This window comes from Cetorhinus maximus, chromosome 20, assembly GCF_964194155.1.
Source record: "Cetorhinus maximus chromosome 20, sCetMax3.hap1.1, whole genome shotgun sequence".
Taxonomy (NCBI): Eukaryota; Metazoa; Chordata; class Chondrichthyes; order Lamniformes; family Cetorhinidae; genus Cetorhinus; species Cetorhinus maximus.
This window is the reverse complement of record NC_135898.1, coordinates 19746794-19769574: the sequence shown is the minus strand read 5'-3', so window position 1 is coordinate 19769574 and position 22781 is coordinate 19746794. Positions and strand designations below refer to the sequence as shown.

Sequence of the window (22781 nt, the reverse complement as noted above, 5' to 3'; positions counted from 1 at the left end):
GCATACATCCTGTAAATCATCTGTTGGTACACTGCGTATATCCCAAAAATCTACTTTAGGTACACTGAGAAAATCAGTAAATCTGCTATCGGGACACTGCGTACATCCGGTAAACCTGCCATTGGTACACAGCATGCATGCAGTAAATCTGATGTTGGTTCACAGCGTAAAACCAGTGAAGCTGCTGTTGGTACACTGCGTACATCCAGTCAATCTGCTGTTGGTACACTGCATACATCCAGTAAATCTGTCGTTGGTACACTGCATACATCCAGAAAATCTGCTGTGCGTACACTGAGTACATCCAGCAAATCTGCTGTTGCTACACTGCATACCTCCAGTAAATCTGATGTTAGTGCACTGAGTACATCCAGTAAATCTGCTGTTGGTACACTGCGTACATCCTGTAAATCTGCTGTTGGTACATTGCGTACATCCAGTAAATCTGCTGTTGGTACACAGCATAAATCCAGTAAATCTGCTGTTGGTACACTGCATACACCCAGAAATTCTGCTGTTGGTACGCTGCATACATCCTGTAAATCAGCTGTTGGTAAACTGAGTCCATCCAGTAAATATGATGTTGGTACATAGCACAAATCCATTAAATCTGCTGTTGGTACACTGCATACATCCTGTAAATCAGTTGTTCGTACACTGCGTATATCCCGAAAATGTGCTTTAGGTACACTGAGATAATTAGTAAATCTGCTATCGGGACACTGCGTTCATCCAGAAAACCTGCCATTGGTACACAGCATGCATCCAGTAAATCTGCTGATGGTACACAGCGTCCTTTCAGAAAATCTGATGTTCGTACACAGCGTAAATCCAGTGATTCTGCTGTTGGTACACTGCGTACATCCAGTAAATCTGCTGTTGGTATACTGCGTACATCCAGTAAATCTGCTGTTGGTACACAGCATAAATCCAGTAAATCTGCTGTTGGTATACTGCGTACATCCAGTAAATCTGCTGTTGGTACACAGCATAAATCCAGTAAATCTGCTGTTGGTACACTGTGTACATCCAGTAAATCTGCTGTTGATACACTGAGTACATCCAGCAAATATGCTGTTGGTACACTGCATACCTCCAGTAAATCTGATGTTGGTGCACTGAGTACATCCAGTAAATCTGCTGTTGGTACAGGATGTACATCCTTTATATCTGCTGTTGGTAGACTGCGTACATCCAGAAAATCTGCTGTTGGTACACTGCGTTCATCCAGTAAATCTGCTGCTGGTACACTGAGTACATCCAGTAAATCTGCTGTTGGTACGCAGCGTAAATCCAGTAAATCTGCTGTTGGTACACTGCATACATCCACTAAATCTGCTGTTGGTACACTGCGTTCATCCAGTAAATCTGCTGCTGGTACACTGAGTACATCCAGTAAATCTGCTGTTGGTACGCAGCGTAAATCCAGTAAATCTGCTGTTGGTACACTGCGTACATCCAGTAAATCTGCTCCAGGTACACTGCTTACATCCAGTAAATCTGCTGTTGGTACATTGCATACATACTGTAAATCTGCTGTTGGTACACTGCGCGCATCCCGAAAATCTGTTGTAGGTACACTGAGATAACCAGTAAATCTGCTGTTGGTACACAGCGTACAACCTGTAAATCTGCTGTTGGTACACGGCATACATCCAGAAAATCTGCTGTTGGTACACTGGGTACATCCAGAAATTCTGCTGTTGGTACACTGCGTACATCCCGAAAATCTGCTGTTGGTAAACTGAGTCCATCCAGTAAATATGATGTTGGTACAGAGCACAAATCCAGTAAATCTGCTGTTGGTACACTGAGTACATCCAGTAATTCTGTTCTTGGTACAATGCGTACATCCAGTAAATCTGCTGTTCGTACACAGCATAAATCCATTAAATCTGCTGTTGGTACACTGCATACATCCAGAAAATCTGCTGTTGGTACTCTGCGTACATCCAGTAAATCTGCTGTTGGCACGCAGTGTACATCCAGTAGACCTGCTGTTGGTACACAGCAAACATCCAGTAAATTTGCTGTTGGTACACTGCGTACATCCAGAAAATCTGCTTTTGGTACACTGCGTACATCCAGTAAATCTACTGTTGGTACACTGCGTTCATCCAGTAAACCTGCCATTGGTACTCATCATGCATGCAGTAAATCTGCTGTTGGTACACAGCGTCCTTCCAGAAAATCTGCTTTTGGTTCACAGCGTAAATCCAGTGAATCTGCTGTTGGTACACTGCGTACATCCAGTAAATCTGCTGTTGGCACACTGTGCACATCCAGTAGATCTGCTGTTGTTATGCAACATACATCCAGTAAATCTGCTGTTGGTACACTGCGTACATTCAGAAAATCTGCTGTTGGTACACTGCATACATCCAGTAAATCTGCTGTTGGTACACTGCATACATCCAGTAAATCTGCTGTTGGTACACTGCATACATCCAGTAAATCTGCTGTTGATTCACTGCGTACATCCTGTAAATCTGATGTTGGTACACCGCGTACATCCAGTAAATCTGCTGTTTGTACACTGCATTCATCCAGTAAATCTGCTGTTTGTACACTGCGTTCATCCAGTTAATCTGCTGTTGGTACGCTGCATCCATTCAGTAAATCTACTGTTGGTACACTGCATACTTCCAGTAAATCTGCTGTTAGTACACCTAATACATCCAGTAAATCTGCTGTTGGTACACTGCACTCATCCAGTAAATCTGCTGTTGGTACACTGCATACATCCAGTAAATCTGCTGTTGGTGCACTGACTAAATCCAGTAAATCTGCTGTTGGTACACTGCATACATCCAGTTAATCTGCTGTTGGTACACGACATACATCCAGTAAATCTGCTGTTGGTACACTGCGTACATCCAGCAAATCTGATGTTGGTACACTGCGTACATCCAGTAAATCTGCTGTTGGTACACTGAGACAATCAGCAAATCTGCTGTTGGCACACTGAGCACATCCTGTACATCTGCTGTTGGCGCACTGCATAAATCCAGTAAATCTGCTGTTGGTACGCTGCATACATCCAGTTAATCTGCTGTTGGTACACGGCATACATCTAGTAAATCTTGTACACTGCATACATCCAGTAAATCTGCTGTTTGTACACTGCGTACATTCAGTAAATCTGCTGTTGGTACACTGCCTACATCCAGTAAGTAAGCTGTTGGTACACTGCGTACATCCAGTAAATGTGCTGTTGGCACACTGCGTACATCCAGTATATCTGCTGTTGGTACACTGCATACATCCAGTTAATCTGCTGTTGGTTCACTGCATACATCCAGTAAGTCTGCTGTTGGTTCACTGCATACATCCAGTAAATCTGCTGTTGGAACACTGTATACATCCAGTAAGTCTGCTGTTGGTTCACTGCATACATCCAGTAAATCTGCTGTTGGTTCACTGCATACATCCAGTAACTCTGCTGTTGGTTCACTGCATACATCCAGTAAATCTGCTGTTGGTACACTGCGTATATCCAGTAAATCTGCTGTTGGTACACGGCATACATCCAGTAAATCTGCTGTTGGTACACTGCGTATATCCAGTAAATCTGCTGCTGGTACACTGCATACATCCAGTAAATCTGCTGTTCGTACACTGCGTACATCCAGTAAATGTGCTGTTGGTACACTGCGTATATCCAGTAAATCTGCTGTTGTTACGCTGAGACAATCAGTAAATCTGCTTTTGGTACACTGTGTACATCCTGCAAATCTGCTCTTGGTACACTGCGTACATCATGTAAATCTGCTGTAGGTACACTGCGTACATACTGTAAATCTGCTGTTGGTACACTGCGTACATCCAGCAAAACTGCTGTTGGTACACTGCGTACATCCTGTAAATCTGCTGTTGGTATGCTGCGTACATACTGTAAATCTGCTGTTGGTATACTGCGTACATCATGTAAATCTGCTGTTGGTACACTGCGTACATCCAGTAAATCTGCTGTTGGTACACTGCATGCATCCAAGAAGTGTGCTGTTGGTACACTGAGTACATCCAGTAAATCTGCTGTTGGTACACTGCGTACATCCAGCAAATCTGCTGTTGGTACACTGCGTACATCCAGTAAATCTGCTGTTGGTACACTGAGACAATCAGCAAATCTGCTGTTGGCACACTGAGCACATCCTGTACATCTGCTGTTGGTGCACTGCATAAATCCAGTAAATCTGCTGTTGGTACACTGCATACATCCAGTTAATCTGCTGTTGGTACACTGCATACATCTAGTAAATCTTGTACACTGCATACATCCAGTAAATCTGCTGTTTGTACACTGCGTACATTCAGTAAATCTGCTGTTGGTACACTGCCTACATCCAGTAAGTAAGCTGTTGGTACACTGCGTACATCCAGTAAATGTGCTGTTGGCACACTGCGTACATCCAGTATATCTGCTGTTGGTACACTGCATACATCCAGTTAATCTGCTGTTGGTTCACTGCATACATCCAGTAAGTCTGCTGTTGGTTCACTGCATACATCCAGTAAATCTGCTGTTGGAACACTGTATACATCCAGTAAGTCTGCTGTTGGTTCACTGCATACATCCAGTAAATCTGCTGTTGGTTCACTGCATACATCCAGTAACTCTGCTGTTGGTTCACTGCATACATCCAGTAAATCTGCTGTTGGTACACTGCGTATATCCAGTAAATCTGCTGTTGGTACACTGCATACATCCAGTAAATCTGCTGTTGGTACACTGCGTATATCCAGTAAATCTGCTGTTGGTACACTGCATACATCCAGTAAATCTGCTGTTCGTACACTGCGTACATCCAGTAAATGTGCTGTTGGTACACTGCGTATATCCAGTAAATCTGCTGTTGTTACGCTGAGACAATCAGTAAATATGCTTTTGGTACACTGTGTACATCCTGCAAATCTGCTCTTGGTACACTGCGTACATCATGTAAATCTGCTGTAGGTACACTGCGTACATACTGTAAATCTGCTGTTGGTACACTGCGTACATCCAGCAAATCTGCTGTTGGTACACTGCGTACATCCTGTAAATCTGCCGCTGGTATGCTGCGTACATACTGTAAATCTGCTGTTGGTATACTGCGTACATCATGTAAATCTGCTGTTGGTACACTGAGCACATCCTGCAAATCTGCTGTTGGTACACGGAGACAATTAGTAAATCTGCAGTTGGTATGTGAGTACATCCAGTAAATCTGCTGTTGGTAAACTGTGTACATCCTGTAAATCTGCTGTTGGTAAACTGCGTACATTCAATAGATCTGCTGTTGGTACACTGAGTACATTCAATCATTGATAAACAAGAGGAAGGCATCGTTTTTATATCGTATTTCATGGGATGTGTACATGGCTGGCAAGACCAGCATTCATTGCCCATTCCTAATGCCCTTGAGAAGGTGGTGGGGAGCTGCTTCCTTGAACTGCTGTGGTCCATGTGTTGTAGGTACACCTACTGTTAGGAAGGGAATTCCAGGATTTTGACCCAGCGACATTGAAGGAAAGGCGATATATTTCCAAGTCAGGATGGTGAGTGATTTGGAGGGGAACTTCCAGATGGTGCTGATTCCATCTATCCGCTGCTCTTCCAGATGATAGTTCTACTGTGCGTCAGTGGTGGAGGAGTGAATGTTTGTGGATGTGGTGCTAATCAAGGGGGCTGCTTTGTCCTGGATGGTGAGGGAGCTGCACCCATCCAGGTAAGTGGAGAGTATTCCATCACACTCCTGACTTGTGACTTGTAGACGGTTAGTAGGCTTTGGGGAGTGAGGATGAGTGAGATACTCATCGCAGGATTCCTAGCCTCTGACTTGCTCTTGTCACCACAGCATTTATATGGCTGGTCCAGTTCAGTTTCTGGTCAATGGTAACCCCCAGGATATCAATAGTGGGCAATTCAGAGATGGTAATGCCATTGAATGTCAAGGGGAGGTAGTTAGATTCTGTCTTGTTAGAGATCGTCATTGTCTGACACTTGTATGACACAAATGTTACTTACCACTTGTCAGCCCAAGCCTGGATATTGTCCAGGTCTTGCTGCAGGTGGACATGGACTGCTTCATTAACTGAGGAGTCGCAAATGGTACTGAATACTGTGCAATCATCAACAAACATCCCCATTTCTGATCTTATGATGATGGATGGTCATTAATGAAACAGCTGAAGATGGTTGGGCCGAGGTCACTACCCTGAGGAACTCCTGCAGTGATGTCCTGGAGCTGAGATGACTGACCTCCGACAACCACAACCATCTTCCTTTGTGCTGGGCATAACTCCAGCCAGCGGAGAGTTTTCTCCCTAATTCCCATTAACTCCAGTTTTGCTCGGGTTCCTTGATGCCACACTCGGTCAAATGCTGCCTTGATGTTGAGGGTGGTCACTCTCACCTCACCTCAAGAGTTCAGCTCTTTTGTCCATGTTTGAACCAAGGCTGTAATGAGGTCAGGTGCTGAGTAGCCCTGGCGGAACCCAAACTGGGTATCATTGAGCAGGTTATTGCTAAGCAAGTACTGCTTGATAGCACTGTTGATGATCCCTTCGATCACTTTTCTGGTGATGGAGAGTAGACTGATGGGGCGGTAATAGGCCGGGTTGGATCTGTCCCGCTTTTTGTGTACAAGACATACCTGGGCAATTTTCCACATAGCCGGGTAAGATGCCAGTGTTGAACCTGTACTGGAACAGCTTGGCTAGGGGCACAGCAAGTTTGGAGCATGTCTTCAGTACTATTGCAGTCCATGTCCAAATGCAGCAAGACCTGGACAATATCCAGGTTTGGGCTGACAAGTGGCAAGTAACATTTGTGAACACAAGTGCCAGGCAATGCCCATCTCCAAGAAGAGGGAATCTAACCATTGTCCCTTGGCATTCAATGGCATTACCATCGCTAAATAACCCACTATCAACATCCTGGGGGTGACCATTGACCAGAAATTGTTCTGGACTTGCCATATAAATACTGTGGCTAAAACAGCAGGTTAAAGGCTAGGAATTCTGCAGCAAGTAACTCACCTCCAGACTCCCCAAAACCTGTCCACCATCTACAAGGCACAAGTCAGGAGTGTGATGGAATACTCTCCACTTGCCTGGATGAGTGCAGCTCCAACAACACTCAAGAAGCTTGACACCATCTAGGACAAAGCATACCGCTTGATTGGCACCACATCCACAAACATTCATTCCCTCCACCACCGTTGCACAGTAGCAGCAGTGTGTACCATATACAAGATGCACTGCAGGAACTCACCAAGGCTCCTTATACAGCACCTTCCAAATCCACAACCACTGCCATCTAGAAGGACAAGGGCAGCAGAAGGATGGAATCACCACCCCCTGGAAGTTCCCCTCCAAGTCATTCGCCATCCTGACTTGGAAATATATCGCCGATCCTTCACTGTCGTTGGGTCAAAATCCTGGAACTCCCTTCCTAACTGCACTGTGGGTGTACCTACACCACAGGGACTGCAGCGGTTCAAGAAGGAGCTCACCACCACCTTCTCAAGGGCAATTAGGGATGGGCAATAAATGCTAGCTTAGCCAGCAATGCCCACATCCCATAAATGAATAAAATAAAAAATATTGTCAGGACTCATAGCCTTTTGAGTATCCAGTGCCCTCAGCCATTTTTGATATCACGCGGAGTGAATCGAATTGGCTGAAGACTGGCATCTGTGATGCTGGGGACCTCCGGAGGAGGCCGAGATGGATCATCCACTTGGCACTTCTGGCTGTAGACGGGTGAAACATCACAGCCTGGTCTTTTACACTGATGTGCCGGGCCAACACTTGACAATTTAGAGTTGCAGTTCTAACAATGACATACTGACAGAGTTAAAGGCAGCATTTTTACCAATCTCAATCTTGTCAATATCCTCCAGGCTAATCCGACTGGAATGGGTGATTTCAGATTCTTTGTCAATGCTGTAAAGTAGGCAAAATAGGTCAGGCATCAACAAGCAAAATAAAATTTTAGTATATACATTGAGTCAACAAATTTCGGATCACATTTAGCATCATAGAATGAGTGAGCACAGAGAAAGGCCATTGGGCCCATGTTTCTGTGCTGCCCCTTTGTCAGAGCCACCAATTCACCCCACTCCCCCCGACTCTTTTCTTGTCAAGTATTAATCCAACTTGCTTCTGAAAGTTACCACTGAATCTGCTTCCACCACCGTTCAGGCAGTGCATCAGTGTGACACAGTGCTTCACACTCGGGTACTCACTAGGCAAAATAGCAGGCGTGATTGGAGAGCAGAAACATCACATCCACATCCTGAGCTGATGAACCCACCAATCTATATCAAGAAAGAAATAGAACACATCAGTTAAGAGTTTTCCTCAGATACTGAAGCAGTCCATGTCCAACTGCAGCAAGACCTGGACAATATCCAGGCTTGGGCTGACAAGTGGCAAATAACATTTGCACCACAGTCGTACCAGGCAATGACCATCTCCAACAAGAGAGAATCTAACCATCGCCCCTAGGCATTCAATGGCATTACCATCGCTGAATCCCCCACTATCAACATCCTGGGGGGTTACCATTGACCAGAACTGAACTGGACCAGCCATATAAATATCCCCTCCAAGCCACACACCATCCTGACTTGGAAATATATCGCCGTTCCTTCACTGTCGCTGGGTCAAAATCCTGGAACTCCCTTCCTAACAGCACTGTGGGTGTACCTACACCACAGGGACTGCAGCAGTTCAAGAAGGCAGCTCACCACCACCTTCTCAGGGGCAATTAGGGATGGGCAATAAATGCTGTCTGGTCAGCAAAGCCCACATCCCATGAATGAATTAAAAAAAGTTTGACGGAGCTGAAATTGTTGATAGATGCATTGCATTGAAATCTTCTAACACCAAATACATTTGAACCGAGAATTTATGATTACCAAGATCAGCAGCTTAATTCCCAATATTTCCCAGTCCATTGTCTTGATTGAAATGTAGGGACTAGCTGTTTGGTTAAAACAGCAGACAGAGAAATGTTTTGAGTACGTATTGAGCTCCGTCACCTACTACACTTTCCAACTTCTCTCCTGAGTTCGACAATAACATTCATTAAACTGTTCAATTGTCTCTGGCCAGTTATCCTCTAAACTGCCTTTGCCATGTGGTTGGGTGAGGTGTACTTGTTGATGACTGCTCCGTTTATTTTCCTTCCCTTCCTCCTGCTCAGCTCAACACCTCGTGAAACTCAGCCTCAACCCAAGGTCGCTCAGCCGCCCCGCCGTCTGCCCTGCCGTCTACCCTGCCGTGTACCCCGCCGTCTACCCCGCCGTCTACCCCGCCGTCTACCCCACCGTCTACCCCGCCATCTACCCCGCCGTCTACCCCGTCGTCTACCCCGCCGTCTACCCCACCGTCTACCCCGCCGTCTACCCCGCCGTCTACCCCGCCGTCTACCCCGCCGTCTACCCCGCCGTCTACCCCGCCATCTACCTCGCCATCTACCCCACATCCACCCCGCCATCTACCCCATCTACCCCGCCGTCTACCCCGCATCCACCCCGCCATCTACCCCGCCGTCTACCCCGCCATCTACCCCGCCATTTACCCCATCTACCCCGCCGTCTACCCCGCCGTCTACCCCATCTACCCCGCCGTCTACCCAGCCGTCTACCCCGCCGTCTACCCCGCCGTCTACCCCGCCGTCTACCCCGCCGTCTACCCCATCATCCACCCCGCCATCTACCCCGCCATCCATCCCGCCATCTACCCCATCTACCGCCATCTACCCCGCCATCTATCCCGCCATCTACCGCCATCTACCCCGCCATCCATCCCGCCATCTACCCCATCTACCCCGCCAACACCAACACCTCATAACGTTGCTTCTAGTTGCAGTAATCCATTCCACACCCAACTCTAGGCCTTAGTTAGGATAGTCATCTGTAAAACATAGTCCACTAGCCCAGACTCCCAGTTAGATTTGGCGGATAAAGCAACCAAATTTGAACATTCAACCCTCAGCATCGAGGTTATATCATTCTCGCTGTGTTACACCCGCTACCCTTAATACAAACTTTTCAGTCTAACAACCTTGTTTAATGCAACACAATGTACAAACGACCTAAAAGTTGTCAGCTCACATTTATTGTTTTCCCAGACAGCCACTATGCGTGTTACACTGTATTTTCCAATCACTGATTCATGTATTTGAAAATCCCGCTACACTTGGGAAAGCCTGGGCTTTCCCACTCTGGGCCAAAGTATGAAAAGCCCCAAAGGCTAAATCCTTCAGAAGAATGTTTGCTGACAGACCTTGTTCTGCAGTCAGTGAAGAGCCAGCCTCCCAGGAACTCCTCAGTGCTTGGTATCAGGAGTAAACAGCAGGCCTGGTTTAACATTTCAATTTCCTCCTCCTGCCAACTTTGATGCTCCCTTTTCAGCAAAACCTTCGCAGGCTTCTCCTCTTCGACGAGGGAGTGCAAATCCTTGGTCATTTGAACCCCATGCATCAGATCTGCGAGCAATCAGAAGAACATGGGTTATTATTAACCTGCCTGGTTTCCTCTCCTGGGGGTGCTGAGGCATCTATTGAACAAGGCATCAAGTCAATACTAAAGGTGCTTCACATTGGGTACTGCTTAAAGAGATTGTTCATTTTGCGGGGAGACTGTGGTGTAGTGGTAATGTCACTACACAAATAATCCAGAGACTCAGGCTAATACTCTGGGGGAATAGGTTCAAATCCCACCACAGCAGCTAGTGGGATTTAAATTCAATTAATAAATCTGGAATATGATGCTAGTTTCAGTAATGGTGACCATCAATTCTTGTAAAAGCCCATCTAGTTCACTAATGCCCCTTTAGGGAAGGAAACCTGCTGTCCTTACCCAGTCTAAGCTACATGTGACTCCAGACCCACAGCAATGTGGCTGACTCTTAACTGCCCTCTGAAATGGCTGAGCAAGCCACTCAGTTCAAGGGCAATTAGGGATGGGCAACAGATGCTGGCCTTGCCAGTGACACCCACATCCCATGAAAGAATAAAGAAAAAAATATGTTTAAATTCATTCCCTTGATGATATGGGCCTCACTGGAAAGAAGAGCATTTCTTGTCCATTGCTAAGGTTACCCTTACTCTGCCTAAGAAATTGCTCCTATACCCTTGATCTATCACTGACCACGAGACGGCATCAAACTTTTGAATTTTAGTCTGTTCCAGCTAGGATGGGAGGGGTGCACAGTTGATCTCGCCCCACAGGTCGCAACATTAGTTTAAAAGTTTAATTCACTCACCAAAATGCCCAACCTTCGCTACTGTTACCCAGAATAAAAAAGACTTTAACCAGGCTTCTTTCAATAAACAACAAACTTATTTGTTCATTATAAAACCAGTCTAGTCAAATAGAAAACACACATGGACATGGACACACACACATGCACAAATGCACAAAAAAAATAAAAATAGAGGAACTCTGCCAAGGGTTAAAAGTCAATGGTTCAAAAGGAAAGGAAAGATGGTGGAGTCCTTGAAATGGCTTCCGGGTTATATGGCTGCTCTCTCAGTACAGATCTGCGAAACAATCAATGACTTTTGCACTGCTTTCCAGGCAGACTCGAGGAATACTTGCAGGTACTCTATTCCAGCACATAGACATCTTATATTCACTTCTGGCTGTGGGTTGGCTCTGGACTGCAAAAAGGCTGCTGTTGTCTTTTCACAAGCAGTTGGCCCTTCTTCTCAAAGCAAAACCAACCCAACTTTTTGAACACAGTTTTCCAGGCATGGTTTCTTTTCAGAGCCATAAACTACCATGTGGCCCCCTTTGTAGCCAGTCCACCAGGGTCAAGAGGTTTCCAATTTCTTTAAAACAGCTCAAGTGGAGATGGTGGCATAGTGATATTGTAACTGCATTAGTAATGCAGAGACTTAGAGTAATGTTCTGGGGACCCAGGTTCAAATCCCATCACAGCAGATAGAGAAATTCAAATTCAATAAACATCTGTCTGATGATGACCATGAAACCATTGTTGATTGTCGTAAAAACCCATCTAGTTCACTAATGCCTTTTAGAGAAGGAAATCTGTCGTATTTACCTGGTCTGGCCTACCTGTGACTCCAGACCCACAGCAATGTGGTTGACCATATACTGCCCTCTGAAATGGCCTAGCAAGCCACTCAGTTGTATCAAACCGTTAAAAAGTCTAAAAGGAATTGAACCAGATGGACTACCCGGCATCGACATGGGCACTGGAAATAACAACAGCAAAGCCAGCTCTGTCAACCCTGGAAAGTCCTCCTTACTAACATCTGGGGGCTTGTGCCAAAATTGGGAGAGCTGTCACACAGACTGGTCAAGCAACAGCCTGACATAGTCATCCTCACGGAGTCATACGTTTCAGATAATGTCCCAGACACCACCATCCCTGGGTATGTCCTGTTCCACCAGCAGGACAGATTCAGCAGAGGTGGTGGCACAGTGGTATCCAGTTGCCCCTGGGAGTCCTCAGGACCCCATGTAGTCTCATGGCATCAGGTGAAACATGGGCAAGGAAACCTCCTGCTGATTACCATGTACCATCCTCACCAGCCTGCCTGCCGCAGATGCATCTGTCCATGACAGTATCAGTAGGAGTGACCACCGCAGAGGCATTGTGGAGACAAAGTCCCATTTTCACATTGAGGATATTCTCCATCGTGTTGTATGGAACTACCACCGTGCTAAATGGGATAGATTTCAAACACATCTAGCAACTCAAGACTGGGCAACCATGAGGCGCTGTGGGCAATCAGCAGCAGCAGAATTGTACTCGAACACAATGTGTAACCTCATGGCCTGGCATCTCACCCACTTTACCATGACCATCAATCTAGGGGATCAACTCTGGTTCAATGAAGAGTGCAGGAGGGCATGCCCAGAGCAGCGCCAGGCATACCTAAAAACAAGGTGTCAGCACAGGACTACTTGCGTGCCAAACAACATAAGCAGCAAGTGAGAGGGAGAACTAAGCAATCCCACAACCAACGGATCAGATCTAAGCTCTGCAGTCCTGCCACATCCAGTTGTGAATGGTGGTGGACAATTAAACAACTCACTGGAGGAGGCTCCACAAATATTCCCACCCTCAATGATGGGGGAGCCCAGCACATCAGTGCAAAAGATAAGGCTGAAATATTTGCTACAATCTTCAGCCAGAAGTGCCGAGTGGATGATCCATCTCGGCCTCCTCCGGAGGTCCCCAGCATTACAGATGCCAGTCTTCAGCCAGTTCAATTCACTCCACATGATATCAAGAAACAGCACTGGATACTGCAAAGGCTATGGGCCTGACAACATTCCGGCAATTGCACTGAAGACTTGTGCTCCAGAACTTGCTGCGCCCCTGGCCAAGCTGTTCCAGTACAGCTACAACACTGGCATCTACCTGGCTATGTGGAAAACTGTCCAGATATGTCCTATACACAAAAAGCAGGACAAATCCAACCCGGTCAATTACCGCCCCATCAGTCTACTCTCCATCATCAGGGAGAGGATCATCAACAATGCTAACAAGTGGCTCTGCTGGTTGGAGTCATACCTAGCACAAAGGAAGATGGTTGTGGTTGTTGGTCAGTCATCTCAGTTCCAGGACATCACTGCAGGAGTTCCTCAGGGTAGTGTCCTAGACCCAACCATCTTTGGCTGCTTCATCAGTGACCTTCCTTCCATCATAAGGTCAGAAGTGTGGATGTTCGCTGATGATTGCACAATGTTCAGCACCATTCGTGACTCCTCAGATACTGAAGCAGTCCATGTCCAAATGCAGCAAGACCTGGACAATATCCAGGCTTGGGCTGAAAAGTGGCCAGTAACATTCACGCCACACAAGTGTCAGGCAATGAACATCTCCAACAAGAGAGAATCTAACCATCACCCCTAGACATTCTATGACATTGCCATCGCTGAATCCCTCATTATCAACATCCTGGGGGCTACCATTGACCAGAAACTGGACTGGACCAGCCATATAAATACTGTGGCTACAAGAGCAGGTCAGAGGTTAGGAATCCTGCGGCGAGTAACTCACCCCCTGACTCCCCAAAGCCTGTTTACCATCTACAAAAGGCAAGTCAGGAGTGTGATGGAATACTCTCCACTTGCCTGGATGAGTGCAGCTCCAACAGCACTCGAGGAGCTCAACACCATCCAGGACAAAGCAGCCCACTTCATTGGTAACCCAGTCACAAGCATTCACTCCCTCTAGTGACACACAATAGCAGCAGTGTGTAGAGTCTACATGGTGCGCTGCAGGAATTTGCCAAGGCTTCTTCGACAGCACCTTCCAAACCCACGACCACCACCATCTAGAAGGGCAAGGGCAGCAGACACATGGAAACACCACCACCTGGAAGTTCCCCTCCAAGTCACTCACCATCCTGACTTGGAAATATATTGTTGTTCCTTCACTGTCGCTGCGTCAAAATCCTGGAACTCCCTCCCTAACAGCACTGTGGATGTACCTACCCCACATGGAGTGCAGCAGTTCAAGAAGACAGCTCACCACCACCTTCTCAAGGGCAATTAGGGATGGACAATAAATGCTGGACTAGCCAGCGATGCCCACATCCTGTGAACGAATAAAGAAGGTTACCTTTTCTTTTAAAAGTGTGTATTTTCCAGGAATAATATGCAGAATCCTTCCTGTATTATCCCTTTAAAGCAGTGTCTTTTAAAACACAAATTCTTCCAGAATGTTTTTAGTCCTTGAAGATGAACCATTTTCCATGATTAAACTGTTCTTGACAACTGGTGGGAACATTCCTGATCTCCAATCACCGCCAGTCTCACCCGCTCCCACGGGCTCAGCTCCTGTTCACCAGGCTCAGCGCTTTGCAGAAATCACAGGTGTTAACCCTTTCATGTCTGCTCAGCATGCACTCCCACATATTCCAGGCTGCATCGTCACTCTGCCTTTGTTAGAGAAGCAGTGAGAGTCAAGTTACTTGAATCACAGAGAACGTAGCCGAGGGAAAACTCATCACTCCCAATTTGCTGACAGCTGAACTTCCAAAACCTTCATCGTCTTGGCTTCACCCTGCCGTCCACTGTGACAGTCCTGCAGCTACTGACACACTCAATCACCACAACCTCACCCACAGCTCTGACACCCTGGTCCCCAAGAAAACTGCGCGCTCTCACCCTGTCCACTCACCAGTGTGGGCCTCACCTCCACTCCCTTATGGTCCAAGCAACGCAGACTTTAATGGGCAACTGGCTGAGTCATGCACTGCCGGATCAGGCTGGGCCACACAAAGCGCTATTGGGTTCTGCTCTCATCTGCCAGAACTGTTCACTATCCCAGGGCCACCCGGAAACTTGAGCTCATCCAAAGCGCTGCTGCCTGCATCCGAACTCGCAGCAAGTTCCCTTCACCCATCCCCCTCCTGCACTCCCATGTCAGATTCCAGTGAAGTAATGCCACAATTTTAAAATTCTCATCCTTGTTCTCAAATTCCTCAATGGCCTTGCCCCTTCCCTATCGCGGTAATCTCCTCCAGCCCCACAAGCCTCCGAGATACCTGCACTCCTCCAATTCCGGCCTCTTGAGCATTCCTGATTTTAATCATTCCACCATTGGCAGCCATGCCTTCAGCTGCCTGGGCTAACCCATCCTACACCACTCCTTCTCTCTTTGCCTCTTTAAGACGCTCCTTCTTTCACTAAGCTTTTGGTTCCCTTCCCCGATATAACTCTGTGTGGTTTGGTGCCAAAGTTTTCTTTCTGCTGCTGTTGTGAAACTCCTTGCATTGCTGATGCGCCCAGAGAAATTTGGTGTGGCCAAGAGGAAAGTGGGTCTAAATCAGAGAGTTTCTGAAAGATAGGGTTCACAGCCAGGAGCTCAGCTTGTTGTGGTGGTGGCGGGGGGTGGTCAGTAGTGTCATGAAGAAATATTAATGTCTATAATGCTATTGGAAATTATTTTTAAATTGGATTCGTGGTAGGGGCTATAAGACCATAAGACATAGGAGCAGAAATTAGGCCATTCAGCCCATCGAGTCTGCTCTGCCATTCAATCATGGCTGATAAGTTTCTCAACTCCATTCTCCCGCCTTCTCCCCGTAACCTTTGATTCCCTTACCAATCAAGAACCTATCTATCTCGGTCTTAAATACACTCAATGACCTGGCCTCCACAGCCTTCTGTGGCAATGAATTCCATAGATTCACCACTCTCTGGCTAAAGAAGTTTCTCCTCATCTCTGTTCTAAAAGGTCTTCCCTTTATTCTCAGGCTGTGCCCTCGGGTCCTAGTCTCTCCTACTAATGGAAACATCTTCCCCACGTCCACTCTATCCGGGCCTTTCAGTATTCTGTAAGTTTCAATCAGATTCCCCCCTCATCCTTCTAAACTCCATCGAGTATAGACCCAGAGTCCTCAAACATTCCTCATATGTTAAGCCCTTCATTCTGGGATCATTCTCGTGAACCTCCTCTGGACCCTCTCCAGGGCCAGAACATCCTTCCTGAGTTACGGGGCCCAAAATTGCTCACAATATTCTAAATGTGGTCTGACCAGAGCCTTATAAAGCCTCAGCAGCACATCCCTGCTTTTATATTCTAGTCCTCTAGAAATAAATGCCAACATTGCATTTGCCTTCCTAACTACCGCGTCAACCTGCAAGTTAACCTTAAGAGAATCCTGGACTCGGACCCCCAAGTCCCTTTGCACTCCAGATTTCTGAATTCTCTCCCCATTTAGAAAATAGTCTATGCCTCTATTCTTCCTACCAAAGTGCATGACCTCACACTTCCCCACGTTGTATTCCGTCTGCCACTTCTTGGTCCATTCTCCTAACCTGTCCAAATCCTTCTGCAGCCTCCCCGCCTCCTCAATACTACCTGTCCCTCCACCTATCTTTGTATCATCTGCAAACTTAGCCAGGATGCCCTCAGTTCCTTCATCTAGATCATTAATGTATAAAGTGAAAAGTTGTGGTCCCAACACTGGCCCCTGAGGAACTTCACTAGTCACTGGCCGCCATCCTGAGAAGGACCCCCTTATCCCCACTCTCTGCCTCCTGCCAGACAGCCAATCTTCTATCCATGCTAGTACCTTGCCTCTAACACCATGGCCTCTTATCTTACTGAGCAGCCTCCTGTGCAGCACCTTGTCAAAGGCCTTCTGGAAGTCCAAGTAGATAACATCCATTGGCTCTCCTTTGTCTAACCTACTCGTTACCTCCTCAAAGAATTCTAACAGATTTGTCAGGCATGACCTCCTCTTGATGAAACCATGTTGACTTTGCCCGATTTTACCACGCACTTCCAAGTATTCTGAAATCTCATCCTTAATAATGGACTCTAAAATCTTACCAACGACCGAGGTCAGGCTAATCGGCGTATAATTTCCCGTCTTTTGCCTCACTCCCTTCTTAAACAGGGGGGTTACATTAGTGATTTTCCAGTCCTCTGGGACCCTCCCTGACTCCAGTGATTCCTGAAAGATCACCACTAACGCCTCCACTATCTCTTCAGCTATCTCCTTCAGAACTCTGGGGTGTAATCCATCTGGTTCAGGTGATTTATCCACCTTCAGACCTTTCAGTTTTCCTAGCACCTTCTCCTTGGTAATGGCCACCATACTCACCTCTGCCCCCCAACTCTCTTGAACTTTGGGGATGTCACTCGTGTCTTCCACTGTGAAGACTGACGCAAAGTACCTATTCAGTTCCTCCGACATTTCTTTGTTCCCCACTACTACTTCTCCAGCGTCATTTTCCAGCGGCCCAATGTCCACTTTTGCCTCTCTCTTACTCTTTATAAATCTAAAAAAACTCTTGCAATCTTCTTTTATATTACTGGCTAGTTTACCCTCATATTTAATCTTCTCCCTCCTTATTTCTTTTTTAGTTGTCCTCTTTGTAGACTTCCCAATCTCCTGGTTTCCCACTGCTCTTCGCCACATTGTATGCTTTCTCTTTAGCTTTTATGCTGTCCCTGACTTCCCTTGTCAGCCATGGTTGCCTCGTCCTCCCTTTAGTATGCTTCTTCTTCCTAGGGATGAATTGTTTCTGTGTCTCCCAAATTACTCCCAGAAACTCCTGCCATTGCTGTTCCACTGTCTTTCCTGCTAGGCTCATCTCCCAGTCAATTCTGGCCAGCTCCTCCCTCATGCCTCTGTAGTTGCCTTTATTCAACTGTAATACCGTTACATCTGATTCCAGCTTTTTCTTCTCAAATTGCAAGGTAAATTCTATCATATTATGGTCACTTCCTCCTAAGGGTTCCTTCACCTTAAGCTCCCTTATCAAATCTGCCTCATTACACATCACTAAATCTAGAATTGCCTGTTCCCTAGTGGGCTCCACCACAAGCTGCTCCAAAAAGCCATCTCATAGACATTCCACAAATTCCTTTTCTTGGGATCCGCTACCAACCTGATTTTCCCAGTCTACCTGCATATTGAAATCCCCCATGATCACTGTAACCTTGCCGTTCTTACACACCTTTTCTATCTCCTGATGTATCTTGTGCCCCACATCCTGACTACTGTTCGGAGGCCTGTACATAACTCCCATTATGGTTTTTTTACCTTTGCGGTTCCTCAACTCTGCCCACAAAAATTCTACATCATCTGACCCTACGTCATTTCTTGCTATTGATTTAATTTAATTTCTTACTAACAAAGCAACCCCACCCCCTCTGCTAACCTGCCTATCTTGTCGATAGGATGTATATCCTTGGATATTTAGCTCCCAGTCCTGATCCCCCTGCAGCCATGTCTCCGTGATGCCCACCACATCATACCTGCCAATTTCAATCTGCGCCACAAGCTCATTTACCTTATTTTGTATACTGCGTGCATTCAGATACAACACCTTCAGTCCTGTATTTCCCGTCCCCTTTCTCATTGTCGTCCCTTTATCTGATGTGCTTGAAGTTAGATTCCTAACGGTGTGTCTATGGGGAGAGTTCTCCCCCCGTTGGGGGGGCGGGCACGAGCCCGATCAGTGCCCGCTATCGAGTTTGCATGGGCGGGCCAATTAAGCCCCGCCCAGCGTGATGCTTGCCAGGACGTGCTGAGCGCTCCCTCAGGGAGATTCGTTTAAGTTTTAAAAAGCTGAATAAAGAAGAGAAAATTTTTTAAGACAGTGTTACATGAGCTCGGACATGTCAAGGAATTTTTTAAAAAAAATTTTATTTAACTTATAAACACTTCATGAAACCTCATCTCGCCCGTTGATGAGGTTCCATGAAAAATGTGAAGGCCGCCTAGGCTCTTTGCCTGCCAGTCTAACCTTAAGGTTGGACAGGCAGCTCAGTTCATTGGTTTAATTAGTTTTTAAATGGCCTTAATAGGCCTTTGACAGTTTGGTGGACACGCAGCCGACTTGGCTGCGCACCCGCCGAACTGAAAATATTCATTATAAGCCTACCAACTCCCATAGCTACCTCGACTACAGCTTCTCACACCCCGCTTCCTGTAAGGACTCCATCCCATTCTCTCAGTTTCTTCGTCTCCATCGCATCTGTTCTGATGATGCCAACTTTCAAAAACAGTTCCTCTGACATGTCTTCCTTCTTTCTTGACCGAGGTTTTCCAACCATGGTGGTTGACAGGGCCCTCAACTGTGTCCGGCCCATCTCCCGTGCATCCGCCCTCACACCTTCCTCTCCCTCCCAGAACCATGATAGGGTCCCCCTTGTCCTCACTTATCACCCCACCAGCCTCCACGTTCAAAGGATCATCCTCCACCATTTCCGCCAACTCTAGCATGATGCCACCACCAAACACATCTTCCCTTCACCCCCCCTGGCGGCATTCAGCAGGGATCGTTCCCTCCGGGACACCCTGGTCTACTCCTCCATCACCCCCTACATCTCAACCCCCTCCCACGGCACCTTCCCATGCAACCGCAGAAGGTGCAACACCTGCCCCTTTACTTCCCCTCTCCTCACCGTCCAAGGGCCCAAACACTCCTTTCAAGTGAAGCAGCATTTCACTTGCACTTCCCTCAATTTAGTCTACTGCATTCGTTGCTCCCAATGCGGTTTCCTCTGCATTGGAGAGACCAAACGCAGACTGGGTGACCGCTTTACAGAACACCTTCGGTCTGACCGCAAGCATGATCCAGACCTCCCTGTCGCTTGCCATTTCAACACTCCACCCTGCTCTCATGCCCTCATGTCCGTCCTTGGCTTGCTCCAATGTTCCAGTGAAGCTCAACGCAAACTGGAGGAACAGCACCTCATCTTCCGACTAGGTACTTTACAGCCTTCCGGACTGAATATTGAGTTCAACAATTTTAGATCATGAACTCTCTCCTCCATCCCCACCCCCTTTCCGATCCCCCTTTTTTCCAAATATTTATATAGATTTTTCTTTTCCCACCTATTTCCATTATTTTTAAATGTATTTCCATCCATTGTTTTATCTCTGCCATTTAGCCTATTTCCATCCCTTCCCCCCATCCCACCCCCACTACGGCTATCTGTACCTTTATCATCACATTCCTTAGATAATATCACCAGCTTCAACACCTCTTTGTCCTTTTGACTATGACATCTTTTGGTTATCTCCACCTATCACTGGCCCTCTATCCAGCTCTACTTGTCCCACCCCCCTTTAAACCAGCTTATATTTCAGCTCTTTTCTATTTTTCCTTAGTTCTGTTGAAGAGTCATATGGACTCGAAACGTTAACTGTGTTCCTCTCTGCAGATGCTGCCAGACCTGCTGAGTTTTTCCAGGTAGTTATGTTTTTGCTTTGATGTATAGTAGTTTTGAGAGGTTAATTAGATAAATAAAAGTAGGAGAAGGTAAAGTGTAAACTTGCATTTGTTGAAATAAACCAATCAAAAGAATGGGTGAAATCTGGGAGACACCAAGCAATGTGTTTATATTACTAATAAAATTGGTGGAATGAAAGGATTATTGTTAAGAGAGGTAATTTTAAAAAAATCTAGTAATATAATGGAAAATTTACATTCAAACGGAAAGCTAGATGAAAACCGAAAGGAGTTTGTGCATGTGAGGCAGAGGCTTTTAACATCTAACCAGCCTGTAAACCTACAACTGTCTGCAAGAGAACCAAATTGAAAGGGACCTCATTCTGAATTCGAAAGGTCAAAAGTGCTTTGCCTGATGTCTGTTTAAAGTCTATGGGTTATTGTTGCCATGGTGAAGATTTACCTGGGAGTGATTAATTTGGGGATCTGTTTAAAAGTTATTATGGTAGTAATTTGTAGACATGTGTATGTGTTTAATTTGCTGTTAAATTAATAAGTGTTTAATTTAGTTTTATGTAAAAAACCTCTTGAGGCTCGGAGGCCTTATTCCTGAATTCAGAGCTGCATCTCAGACATACCATTTGAAAATTTAGGTTGTGACAGTTGTTTCAAGTTTCCCTCTGGGATTTAAACAGCTCAGCCTTTACCCACTGCTGGGTCATAACAGTAGGCGTCATTACACCACCTGGTACATCTAATGAGAGCCCTGAAGTCGCAACCAATTTCTTACCAATGACAACCTGTCTGTATGCATGACTGAAGTGATTGAGGTAATAGCGGTTCGCAGCCCTGTAGCTGTCTTTCATAACGGCAGACAATTTGCTCCCTCCAGATTGAGTCAAATCACTCTAAAAGAACACAACCACAAAAAGACAAGAGTGTTCAACCGAAATAAAAGGATGCTTTCTGTGAAAATCTATTGTTTCATTTTCTTTCTCTCTCCCTTTCTGCCCCCCCCCCCCCAACATCCTGTTGGTCTTGTAAGGAACGAGAGGTGTGAAGAGGACAGTTATATTTTTAGCTCTGGCCCATGTCAATGGCAGCTGCTGCACTTTGGCCCCTGCGTACGCGCCAAGTCAAGACACACCAGTGACAAGTGACCACCTGAACCCAGGGGTTCACCCTGTAGTGTCGCTGGCATTAGCTCAGAGGTGTGGCAGGCCACTCGACTACAGATGGCATCACAGACCTCTTGAATCCAGTCTATGCACTAAGTGCACTCAAATCAAGATGGAGGCACCCTTTTCTTTCCCTTTGCCTCTTGAAGCTCCTTGTTACCTGCTCTCCAGCAGTTGAGAGCAGCTTACTCAAACCGGGACCAGATTCAGGGCCTCCTGGTCAATACAAAGACAGGACTTGGTGCCAAGTGGGAGGAGGGGTGGGGTGGAGAGGCGATTTTAACAGTTGTCCTGACTCCCTGCGGAAGGTGAGAACTCCTACCTTCAAGGCAGCCGTGCCAGCGTACTGCTTGCTGATGGCATCCCCGTTATTTGCCCAGATCTTCTGGAATGTTCTTTGAATGTCCTGGGGGAGAGCACTTTGTCGGGGCAAAAGTCCCAGCACCCTCAGCTGTAAAAGAAGAGGCTCAGAAGGGTGGAACTAGATTAGAAAAAAACATCCCATGAAACTCGCGCTCGGTTCGGTGAGCTTCCTGTGGGACAATGGACACTGGAGAGCGAACAGGAAAAACTACCTCCCGCGTGGCACTCTGAGCATTCCATCTGGGCTGCGGACAAGCTCACAGACTTTCATCTTTGGGTCAGAGGTCAAGTTCAGCTCATTGCGACAGAATGGAAGGTCTGAGCTTTGTCCTCCTCGGTCTGAACTGGCTTTTGAGATAGTGACTCTGGCAATAACCACAGAACCATTGAAAATTCTGCGGCAGACTGTCAGGGGAAGACAATGTGACCCTGGAGGCCCCAGGTACAAATGGGGATCTGCATCAATGGGCACCCTCCTTCTGAGGGTGCTGCTCCCACGCCCCACTTCCCAAAAAAAAAATGAATATCCCTCTCCGTGCGCCAGCAGCACTTCACACGCTGCTGG

At 46.5% G+C, this 22781-nt stretch overlaps 1 protein-coding gene across 1 annotated transcript in view; it reads right to left on the bottom strand.

The window, feature by feature from the left end:
* Positions 1-8233: 8233 nt before the first annotated feature.
* Positions 8234-22781, bottom strand: part of LOC144694751 (phosphatidylinositide phosphatase SAC2-like) — a 32254-nt gene continuing 17706 nt past the window's right edge. The window contains exons 14-17 of the mRNA XM_078565325.1: positions 22176-22304; positions 21466-21583; positions 10282-10483; positions 8234-8306 (exon numbers count right to left, since the gene is read on the bottom strand). Coding sequence (XP_078421451.1) covers positions 8234-8306; positions 10282-10483; positions 21466-21583; positions 22176-22304 — 522 coding nt within the window. The remainder of the gene's footprint in view (positions 8307-10281; positions 10484-21465; positions 21584-22175; positions 22305-22781) is intronic.